The sequence below is a fragment of the Triticum dicoccoides genome, chromosome 4B, assembly GCF_002162155.2.
Source record: "Triticum dicoccoides isolate Atlit2015 ecotype Zavitan chromosome 4B, WEW_v2.0, whole genome shotgun sequence".
Taxonomy (NCBI): Eukaryota; Viridiplantae; Streptophyta; class Magnoliopsida; order Poales; family Poaceae; genus Triticum; species Triticum dicoccoides.
The window spans coordinates 79,320,295-79,331,924 of NC_041387.1; the positions used below are offsets into that span (position 1 = coordinate 79,320,295).

Sequence of the window (11,630 nt, forward strand, 5' to 3'; positions counted from 1 at the left end):
TTGATTCTTTTTCCTACCTCGCTCAAATTTAATCTAGTTTATTTTAAGATTTATTTCAAAAAAATTCAAACAACTTTTTTGTGCTGTCTTGAAATTGTGTGTTGATTCAAATTTATTTAAAATAGGACCTTGGAGAGAGAGAAGCAAGCTTTCAAAAGTTTTGGAGTGCACCCTGCCTTTCCACACCTTGAAGGCAAGCATTCTGAACCCTGGCATAATATTTTGCATGCATTGTTTGTCACGATCATGACACCACCTCAATACGTAGAACTCGTTATTTTATGTGGTGATATGATCATTTGCATGAATGTTTATTAGAAATTTCCTTGCTGTTGGAAATGGACATGATTGTGATAATGATCATCCCTGTATGCCTTTCGTGCCTACCGGAAGGAAAACGGGAAAGTCTCTGTCTTGGGTAGACCCGAGCTTGTCCCTAGTTCCTCGTCGAGACGAGTGTGTCCGGCATGGCATGAGGGGTATGATGAGTGGTGATTCTGTCTGTTGGATGAAATATATTCGTTATGCTAATCATGCAGGGAATACTTAAACCTCCTGAGTCGACCATAGACCGAGTCTTGTTCCAGTAAACCCCATACTTGTTTCGTACTACCACTCGTCTCTACAACAAGTAGGGTACGGTTCAGTAAGTCGTCAACCCCTTTCTAGCACACACCATACAGAGAGGCCATGGTGGAAGATACCGGTTGTAGCTGGTAGGCAGGTCACCTGGTCCGGGGGCATGGGTGTTTCCAGTTGAGACCGAGAGGGGAGGCCACCCCTTAGATCGTGCGATATAAATTTGATCCCATGCTACGTGAGGTTGTAGCCTCCCCACTTAGAGTTTTGCTTGACAGGTGTCGTGGGTGATTCCAGACACCTGTGAGTTAAGCCGGTATGTGCAGGTCAGGTGTGTTTTCAACTAAAAGGCCGTAGACGGAATTAGTCCCGATAGACTAAAGGACTCCGTTACTCGTGGGTAAAGAGTACACCCTCTGCAGAGATTAAACCTATTCGAATAGCCGTGTCCATGGTTAAGGATTATAGTCTGGGATGGGTCAGGGGTTGGTCTTAGTGTCGGTCTTCGGAGGAGAAAACTGCTAAACCAGAACATGGATCGTGACTTGTGACTTATGATGATTATGATTATTATTATTATGGACTAACCCCTTTATATTATTTGAAGTATTGAGTATCCCTGGGACGGTTTTACCTCCTGGATATTCACTATGATTGTCTACTTTATAAGCCCTTTCTGTGATGTCGCTCAGACGCCCGACTGTGGTATGCTGTTATTTATTTACTTTATAAGCCCTTTATGTGGTGTCCCTCAGACGCCCGACTATGGCATGTTGTTATTTACTTTCTTTATAAGCCCTTTATGTGGTGTCGCTCAGACACCCGACTGTGGCATGTTGTTATTTATTTTCTTTATAAGCCCTTTATGTGGTGTCGCTCAGACGCCCGACTGTGGCATGCTGTTATTTATTTTCTTTATAAGCCCTTTATGTGGTGTCGCTCAGACGCCCGACTGAGGCACGCTCGTTATTTACTATCCTTTCGAGGCGTCGCTTCACACACCCGACCGGTGCATTTTATTACTATTCTGCTATTACATATTCATGTTGCATATAAATAACCTGCTTGCATGCATCATGGATTCCATTTTATGACTGATGTTGTGATCATAGAATATTTTCAGAGCATGATTATCAGTTGTTATATTATACCTGTGTTCATAATGATTGCGAGTACATTCAAAGTACTCACTGACTTGTCCCTGGCTATTGTCTTGGCCAGATTTCTTGCGCGGAGAGGAGCGACCGTGATGACAGCCCCGGAACCTACGCAATGCTGATAGCAGCCTCGCGAAGATAGGAGTTAACCTGGTCAGCTGTTCCTGTGGGAAATGGAGTCCCATAGACGTTGATGATCCACAAACCGCTTCCGCCGTCAACCACTAGAAACCAATTTGTTGTACTCACAGGCCAGAATGATCTTGTACTACATATTTTGCATTTTGCTTGGAATTTCTGTATCAAGTTGGTGCCTCATCAGCTAACAGTAATCCTGGGGCTGGTGAGCACACGGGCCATTTTCTAGAAATTAATACCCGGAAAACCGGTCGTCACACACTTGATCCCACTCGGTACATCTTCTGCGCTTTGTGTGTTGATCAACTTGAATCACTCTTGTACTTAGTCTTGATCAACCTTGAATCTTTCCAACTCCCTTCATTAGGATGATGTCTTCAAGGTAAACATGAATGTTCACACAATCTTCTTCTTCAAGACATGCTTGCAATAGGCTCAACTCTCACATGGACAACCCAATCTTTGGATAATTCCTTGAAAAACACCTTGGCCAACACATAAACTCCTTGAAACCAACAAATGGACTTCAAGAAAAGCCTATAAACAAATCCTACGAATATAACTCAAGGCAATCATTAGTCATAGGGAATGTTATTAATTACCAAAACCACACATATGGGCACCACATGTTCTTTCAACGGCTCCCGGGTCTATCTTTATCATATTCGCTTTCCGATCTATCATTTGCCATATTTATTTTCAAATCTATATATCCAAAAACCTAAAAGTACCTTGCTGCATTTTTTATTTGCATCTTTTATTTCGCGTTTTATCGAGATCTATTTATCCAAACTTATACAAAACAATTTATTTATTTTACTTAGAGGGATTGACAACCCCTCTTACTCGTCGGGTTGCAAGTATTTGTTCTTTGTGTGCAGGTACTGTTTACATAGTGTTGCTTGGTTCTCCTACTGGATTGATACCTTGGTTTCACAACTGAGGAAAATACCTACCATAGCTGTACTGCATCATCCCTTCCTCTTTGGGGAAATACCGACGCAGTTTCAAGCTGCATCACGGTTTTGCCACCTGCTCGGTGGGGACCTTGCCAAGATCGACGAGGAGTGGTCGCTCAATTAGACCTCTGTGACCGTTGGTAGGGGCAAGTCCGTTGTCAAGGTACCGTGTCCGGGGTCGGCATTGGCTGCGGCAGCCGTCCGCACGACGTAGGAGGAAGGGAAACGGTTCTCCGCGGGCGCCAGACGGCGGCGGGGTAAGGCTGGCGCGCCCTTTCGCCGCTGGAAGGACTACTCCAGCGACAACGGTACGGATAGTGACAGCGATGCGTCCGGCCACGCGTACGAGGGCACCATCCGTTACAAGTTAGTCTCTTATTTTTTAAGCTTGTAGTTTAAGAAACGAAATATCATCTGTTTTATGTAAATTATGTCCCGACATTAGTGAATTCCATCATGATTGAAAATTTGTTCGATTTATTCAAATTTGTTTTGAAATGGATGCGAGCACGGTTGGGTGGCCGACTCCCATGTTAATGTCCGCGGACTGGTCCGAACTAATCCACGAATGAATACCGTGTTTGTTATAGGTCTGCGTTAGAGACGCCCTTACGGTGCTTGCATCTCGTGGATGCTACATTAAAAATGTGCTTTCTCCAAAAATAATACTCCTAATCAGTGTCGTAATAAACTGAAAATACGAAGTGGTTGTGCAGTACAATATACTACGCACATATAAAGATAATTTCACAGCCGTACCTTCTGCCTGCTAGTACTCTCTCCGTTTTTATTTAGCCCATATATTAGGTTTGGTCAAAGTCAAGCTTTATAAACTTTAACAAAAATATAAACATATACATTAAGAAATCAATATCATTAGATTAATTATTGATTGTACGTTCACATCATATAAGTTTGTTATGATAAATGTTTATTTATTTTTTTATAAACAGGATCAAACTTTATGAAGTTTGACTTCAATCAAATCTAATATACAGAGTAAATAAAATCAGAGGAAGTATATATATATATAGATAAAGAAGCTAAATTATGATACGTTGTTCCATCACATGAGAGGTGACAAGTCAGGACATCATAACGGCGTTGGCGTGGGCATCTCTGCTGTCTGGTTTTTGCCCCTCTCTTGGGTTGCTACGGGAACACCAAACGTCTCAGTAGTGGAGGCCAGTCCAGTCCCGTCCAGGTGAATGAATCCCCACTATTCTTCTCCGCCTCCGTTTCTCCACGCCCTTCTCAAGGCTTTCTTCTTCCTTCCAGCTCCAGCGCACGGTGACGGTGATCGCGGGATCTGGACTGGACTGCTCCGCCAAGCCTGGAGCCCTGGATTGCAGGTTAATTCGACCTCTTTTCTTCTGCCGCGTAGGATTTCTTTTTTTCCCCTTCGTGTGCATTCGTGGTTAGCAGGCTTGTTTTGTTGCAGTTCTTTAGCTCAAGAAGGTCTGGACTCTGGAGGACATTTCTGGGATTTCCCTACTGGAAGGTACAATATATATTACTCTTGCCGCAAATTGTATATCTCAAGTAGTAGTGACCACTCGAGTAAAAACATATTTTTTGAGGCGTACCGAGTAAAAATATTTTGTTAGAATCGGTGTAGAGGATATACTCCCTCCGTTCTGAATTACTTGTCGCACGTATGGATGTATCTAGATGTATTTTAGTTCTAGATACATCTATTTCAGCGACGAGTAATTTGGAACGGAGGGAGTAGAAGCTGGAAGATGAAAAATTCTTGCCAGGGCTGCAAGAGATACTGGAACCATCTACATGGGAAGGTCACTCGTTTCGTCAGGCGGGTGAGCAAAAGTTCAGGACATTGCATGGTAATGTGCTCTGTTCCAAGTAATATGACATTGTAGTGCCTCTTTGTTTGGATCAAAGGCATATTGCCCTTCTTTATGCAAAGCAAATAATTCCTGTCGAAAAAAAATATACAAGGCAAATAATCATCTTTAACTTGTCATCTCCTAGTTTTAGCGGTTGGTGACTATTATGCCTTATTCATCTCCATCAATTTTAGGGAAATGTACTACTCCATTTAAACTAATACTACTCCTTTAAAAATTACATCTGTTGCTGCAGGTCATACCAGAGAGGTTTGCAAACCATTTCGCAGGGAAAATGTCACGGACCGTCAAACTAGAAGGCCCTAATGGTACTGTGCATGATGTTGGAGTTACTGAGCACAGGAATAGAAAAGTCCTCCAATCTGGATGGGAGGTGTTTGTTGATGCCAATGACATAGTAGAGAAAGACTCGTTGATGTTCCGATACCGTGGAAGTTCTCGCTTCAAGGTTGCGGTCTTTGATTCTAGTGGTTGTGAGAAAACGGTGTCCTGTTTTGGCATAGGGAGCACTATGAGTGATCAAGAACCAATCGCAAATTCTACAGAAATGTCAGGCAGTTCCAGCGATCGTTATACTCACTCGTCAATGGGTCAGCAATCAGATGGATGCCAAAGTGAAAGCTCAGGACATTGTAGAAAACTGGCATGGACAGACGCAGCATCGTCTCCATCTGAGGATTTGCCAGGTTAGCTTGCCAGCTTGCTTGTACCTTTGTGTTATGCTTTAAGTTGCCATTTTATCTGCAGTTGCATTTACTCTTGAAAACTGTTATACAGGAGAAGACAGTCCTTATGAGCACGAGTCTTCTGGATCGGATGATCACACACTCCCAAAGATGATCTTAACAGTGCGTGTTAAGGAGGAACAATATTCTGATGGTATGGTAGTATGATGCAAGTACTTCTGATCCAATTCATATTTATTTTTTGTAGTTCATGTGAAAATCTGTTTCTATGTACTGAATTGTCAGCAAGTGGAAGATCAGACGGATGCCAAAAAGGGAGCTCCAGTCATAGTGGGAGTACTAGAAAGACAGCTGTTATATCCACTCCATCTGCGGAGTCAGGTTATATTCTTAAGTTACATTTGCGTCAACAAAATTGCATCGATTCATTTTATTTGTTAAGTACATGCACACATGCGTTATCGTGTCAGTGTATACATTATCCATTGTTTGTTTGACCTACAAATTTGTCTAGGAGAAGCTTGTCTTTCAGAGTATGATTCTTTTGACTCGAATGATATTCCAGGACCTCCAAAAGATAAGTATGTGCTGTCAAGTAGGAGTAATTTGGCTGATGCACAAAAAGAGAAAATAGATAAGCTTCTCCAGGACATTCAATCCAGAACTCTTGCATTCGTGGCTATCATGAGGAAGTCCAATGTCCAACCACCGTATCCTTCTCTGGTAAATTTCCCGAGTTCTTTTTCAGCACACTACAATCCTCTCTAGGCTCTAGATCTAAGAGGGGTATTCATAGTTTGAATGTTATAGGGAAAGCGGCAATTGCCCTTCTGAACACTTAATATAAATGCTTTTTCTTTGTCGACAATAACAGTCGAAACAGTATTTGGGCTGAGTTATGTATTCTTGTTTTTTTGTTTGTTTGTTGATGGCATCACACCCTGTCCCATTTGTGATCAGACCATCATGAAGGAATACGCAGTTGCACACTTTCCCCATGAAAGTGCATCTGTCATACTTCAGAGGCCGGGCGAGAACAAAAGGTGGTACCCCAGGTTCTACGAGGGGAATGATGGTATTCACAAGATTAGGGGGGAGTGGTTAGACTTTGTTTGTGACAATAGTGTGGAGGAGGGAGATATCTGCATCTTTGTACCAGCAAAGGGTGGGGGAAGGTTCACATTTACCGTTCATCTTTTTTTTTTTTAGAGAAAAGGCACAAAGGCCCGACTTCAAATTAATGAAGCCATCAACCGGCTAGGATACAATGGTGCTGAATTACAAAGGCAAAGACTTGACCAAAAAACTGAAAAATACATGCCAAATTCACTACAGAGAATAAGGCAGCAAGAAAACTGCGATCAAGCCGCCGGAGAGCTTGCACAGCTAGAACGGAAGGGCCGAAGCCACCCGGCGACAGCAAAAGCCGTGAACATGAAGATCCAGACCGCGTGAAGGAAACCATCGACTCCACCGCCCGCCGCCTCGGGCCACTGCCGGAGGAGAGACCACTATCTCCCCTTCGTCCAGACCGTGTCGAACACGCGGACGCCCACTGTCGGCCGGCGACCAACCAGCAAGCAAAGCGAGGAGCCGCTGAAGGATGCGGAAGAACCCACACGCCACCACCAACGCCGGCAACCAAGGGAACCGAGCACCACCGCCGCCACCCACCACCACGCACCAGGTCCACAACCCCCAACCACCCCTTGAACGGCGCCTCCAGGAAGGGCCGAGACGCCAGAGCGCCTCCACCGTCCGGCCAAAAGGCCAAGGCTTTTGCCCGGGGAAGGGAGGAGGAGGAGGGGGGCGGATCTGGAAGCTCGACCCGCCCTCAAGAGGGAGAGCGGCACCGGAGCGCCGCCGGCGTCGAGGTCGACGCGAAATCGACTAGGGGTTTCGCCCGTTCCAAGAGTCCACCGGCCCAACCTCGAAGCCCAGATCTGACAAACCAGCCACCAGATCGGCGAGAGGAGACCACCGCAGGGGGAAGGGGCTGGGAGGAAGAGAGCCGCCCACCGCTGCAGCAAGACCTCGCCGTCCTCACGCCACCCACGCGGCCGGGAGGAACGGCCAGCACCTGCGCGCGCCATCCACCGGAAAAATCGATGCCGCCATCTCCACCCAGGGCCGCCGCCCTGGCTTCCAAAGCTCCTCACGCCGGCGCGAGGAGCAGATCCTCGCCGCCACCTTCACCGGAAGACGCGCGGCAGCCGGCAGGCTCCTCGGGTGGCGGCGGGGAGGGGGCAGGAGGGAGGAGAGGAGGCGGCGGCTAGGGTTTGGGGCCGCTCCCGAGTCGCCCGAGAGGGGCGACGCGAGAGCCGGGGGGAATAGGTTCTTGTCAAGCTCTGTAGGTTTTCACTGACTCTGGGGTACCGTTCATCTACTTCGCGCAGAAAGCAAGGCGCACGCAGGTCATTTTGTGCCGCCCTACATGCTGTCACAAATGAGCTTTCTATCTCCATTGCAACAGAGCATAGTTGAAGATAAAGCGGAAGCCATCCAACTCGAAGCACATCTGTATGTGGCAATCATGAACAAAACCAATGTTGGTGTGAAAGGGCATTATATCCTGGTAAGCTAAAAAAATTCTGGAATTTTACTGTTACCTAGTCAAAGCCCCCCAAGTTGTTGTCATCTGCCATAACATAACTAAGTTTCAAATAAATAAAAAACATAATTAACTTTAGCAATGTAGGGTGCCAAGGACTACATGGGCTTTGGATCTCCAATTTACTGTGCTATTAGCAAACTGTTTGGCTTAAATTTACTTTTGCAGCTGAATTAAATAAATGCCACCAGATAACTGTGTGTACCTATATTGTATTGTTGTTTTATTTTATCAACATGATTGGTCGACTTGTAATTGCAACATGCTTATATCTGTAAAATACTAGGAGTTTGGTGCCAAATATGCTGCTGTGTATCTTCCAAAGGAAGAGCGAACTATTTTGCTCCAGCGTAACGGAAAGGAATGGCAAACCCAGATGCATATTCGGAATGGTAGGAGATGTGTCCTTGAAGGAGGTTGGCGCAAATTTGTCAGTGACAACCGCCTGCGAGTTGGTGATATCTGTCTGTTTGAGCTGAAGCGGAACCGGAGGAAGCTTACCATGATTGTCCATATAATTTCCCGTGATCAGTGTTAGTTTGTAGTACTTTGAAGTACAAGGGGATGATGACCCCTGCTGTTTCTACTGGAACTATGTTTTGTACTCTAAAACCAAACCATGGTATGGTTGATCTCCGAGGACTACTGCATATGATGGCTAACACTCTGAATTTCCACAAGTCCTAGTCCAAGTGTTGTTTTAGCTTCGTGTAAACTATGACTTGTATTTTTGCACTGTGTTCGTTTCTGAAGCAAGTTTAGCTCTTTCCTCTACCTGGGAAAATCTGTTCGGATCTACTCTTTGTTTTACACGAACGCTGCGAGGCCCACGTCCCCCGCGTCGTCCCGTGCGGGCGACACGGGCGATCGTGATTCCTACCGCCGCCGCAACAAAAAAAAGCGCTCCTCCTCTCCGCCGTTGCTGGAGGAAGCTGCTGCGGCCGACGGCGGCGAACCTTGCTCACGTCGTGGGGGTGTCCTCGGTCACAGCGGAGTCTCCTTCACGAAGGCGGCGACGACGATGTTTTGGGCGGTTGCTTGGTTCCGGCAGGTTGGGCCGGTGGCCTGCCTCCTCGTCTGCGCGCCGTTCTGCTGCCGCTCGAGCGCGACGCTGGAGTGCGAGCGGGCCGGCCACTGCCGTTTCCGTCAGATCTGGCGCCTGGAGCCGCGGGCTGTGGTCTGTGGACAGCGTGGGCCGGTGTCCTCCGCCGTGACGTTCATGGCGTCGGCTTGGTGGAGGTAGCGGTGTGGTGGCGGCCTTGTGCTCTTATCGCATCACGACAACTTTCTGCTTGATCGGTTGTCCTCGATCTGGCCGTTGACGTGTTCGAGAACTACTGCCGGAGATCTTGCCCGAGGATTCTGCATAGGACAGTATCCGGTCGTTTGTGTCCACATCAGCCTACATGGCGTGACGCGAAGCTCTGCCAATTGTTTACATTATGGGACATGCCGGCATCTCGATTTCCATGGCACAGACAACAACGGAGAAAGTCTTGATGCTGAGATCGGAGAATCAGTATGACGGGGGGGCGGGGGGCTTGAAGGCGATGGAGTCAACCAAGTGTTTGATAACTTTCAGTAGCAACAGTGCCAAATGGGGGCGACAACAATGGAGGATTTCATTTTTTTTTGTGGTGCTTCTCGGGTGTCGAGTCGTGACTTCCAGGGTGAAAACCAAAGGTCTGGTCTTCAGTGGTTGTGCCTGTCAATTGCCTTGTTGAAGGTATTGCTTTGAGAGCTCGGTCTTTTTCCAGGGTGAAAACTTATGATTTTGGATCGGGCGACGACGGCGCTTGTGCACTGTTTTCTTCTTGAAGGCGTCGCTTTTGGAGATCCTTTATGTTTTTCTGGTGTTGTCTTTGGTGGTGGTTCGTGTGCTGCTGTTGTGAGGAGTTGATCACTGTGGTGAGGTCTTTTTTCACTTCTTTTTTGTTTTCTTTTTAGGTTGTGTGCATCCTGAATGTCTTTGTGATTTCTTGTTGGTGCAGAGGCTGGATGTAATTGGTATCTGCATGATATTAATATATTACCTTTTTAAAAATAAACTCTAGCATAGTCATCATATCAGGCCGATCGGCATAATAAATATATTGAAAAGGCCACTTTAGTAATGTCGTCATCAACCCCGAGTCGCCATAGTTTATGAAGGGGCGCTCCATATCCATCCTGCGCGCCGGAATCGCTCATGCGGGAGGAAAGTTCACCTTCCATGTCTGCACGGCCCATCTTCTCTCCCTATCAACGCTAGACGGCCATGGCACTGCAGATCTCAATTAAAGCAACTCAAACTGGCCGACCCAAACGGACGTATATTTTGTCTACTTTTTATCCATTTGGATTGGTTTAGCGGGCATTTTTATCCACCCTTTACTTTGGATCGGTATGTGCGCCCAACGCGAGCATGCCTTTGAGCGGACATAGCATTTCCTTTGAAAAAGAAACAACCTGAACTGCCGGGGCTTCGTCGGCCGAGACGACCGGCACCTGCATGCCTCCGCATGCAGGGACGAGCGCCGCCGTGGGGGAGCTCCTGCGCCTGGTCCGCCCGCCGGTCGTCTGGGTGGTGGTGGAGCCGCTGACCGAGGAGAACTTCACGCCGCCACCGCCGACGCCCATCAATGGTGCGTAGGATACCTGGGTTGTTAATGTGATTGTTGTTGTCGTCGTATTCTTGGAAGAGCAGAAGGCGGGCGGCCATGGCGACGCCAAAGGGATTACTTGTCACAAAAAGGATGTATCTACAACTAAAATACATTTAGATACATTTATTTCTTGGACGAGTAATTTCGAATGGAGGGAGTACTAGTTAATACAATACAGATCCAGTAATAGTAATAATCTGTGATAGTCTAGACATGAATTGTAAAATACTTCCTTCGGTTCTTTTTAGTCTGCATATAAGTTTTGTTCGAAGTCAAAGTATATCTATTTTGGTCAAACTTATAGAAAAAAATTATTAGCATTCACAATGCCATGAATATTTCTAGATTTATTATGAAATGGAGTTTCATAGTATATACTCCCTCCGTTCCAAAATAGATGACCCAACTTTATACTGAAGTTAGTATAAAGTTGGGTCATCTATTTTGGAACGGAGGGAGTAGTATATATATTTAGTATTGTAGATGTTGATATTTTTTAATATAAATTTGATCAAACTTTTCAATGTTTAACAGAAATCTAATATGCGAAGTAAAAAGAAACGGGGGAGTATGACATACAGTACCTTCGATCTAGCGTGTGTCATGTTGTGCCGCCTTGAATGTCAAATCTGAAGCGCTTGATAAGCAATTAAAAAGGACCGGACATTGACGCATAGGCAGGCCACAGGGTCGTTGGTCGACGAGGGGAGACGGTCGAATCACCTAAGATAATAGTGGGAGTAACCCAGCCTCCTTGGATTTTAGCGATTCTGGACCGTTCGATCTGGTTCCTGATGCGGTTTTGGCTGTCCGATCTCGCTTTGGGACGAGCTTGACCGTCGGATAAAAAATGGGCACTGTAGACCGAAACAGTGTCGAAACAGCCGTGCCACCGCAAGTAAATTCGATGCCCCACCGAGGGCATTTTCGTCATTTCGCACACATCCATATAAAAGCAGCACGCCCGTGGTGAAAACCCTAGCCGCC

At 46.2% G+C, this 11,630-nt stretch overlaps 1 protein-coding gene across 1 annotated transcript; it reads left to right on the forward strand.

Annotated features, from left to right (window-relative positions):
* The first annotated feature begins 4,575 nt into the window (after nt 1-4,575).
* Nucleotides 4,576-8,667, forward strand: LOC119293382 (B3 domain-containing protein Os03g0620400-like). Its single transcript, XM_037571876.1, has 8 exons — nt 4,576-4,677; nt 4,937-5,387; nt 5,485-5,580; nt 5,673-5,768; nt 5,953-6,110; nt 6,348-6,571; nt 7,761-7,962; nt 8,285-8,667. The coding sequence occupies exons 1-8, from the start codon at nt 4,576-4,578 to the stop codon at nt 8,534-8,536; spliced, it is 1,581 nt and encodes a 526-aa protein (XP_037427773.1). The 3' UTR covers nt 8,537-8,667.
* The last annotated feature ends 2,963 nt before the right edge of the window (nt 8,668-11,630 follow it).

Coding starts and splice junctions, on each gene's coding strand:
- LOC119293382 (XM_037571876.1), top strand. CDS start 4,576: ATGAAAAATTCTTGCCAGGGCTGCAAGAGATACTGGAACCATCTACAT. Junction 5,769..5,952: donor CACTCCATCTGCGGAGTCAG/GTTATATTCTTA, acceptor ATGATATTCCAG/GACCTCCAAAAGATAAGTAT. Junction 6,572..7,760: donor GGTGGGGGAAGGTTCACATT/TACCGTTCATCT, acceptor CTGACTCTGGGG/TACCGTTCATCTACTTCGCG.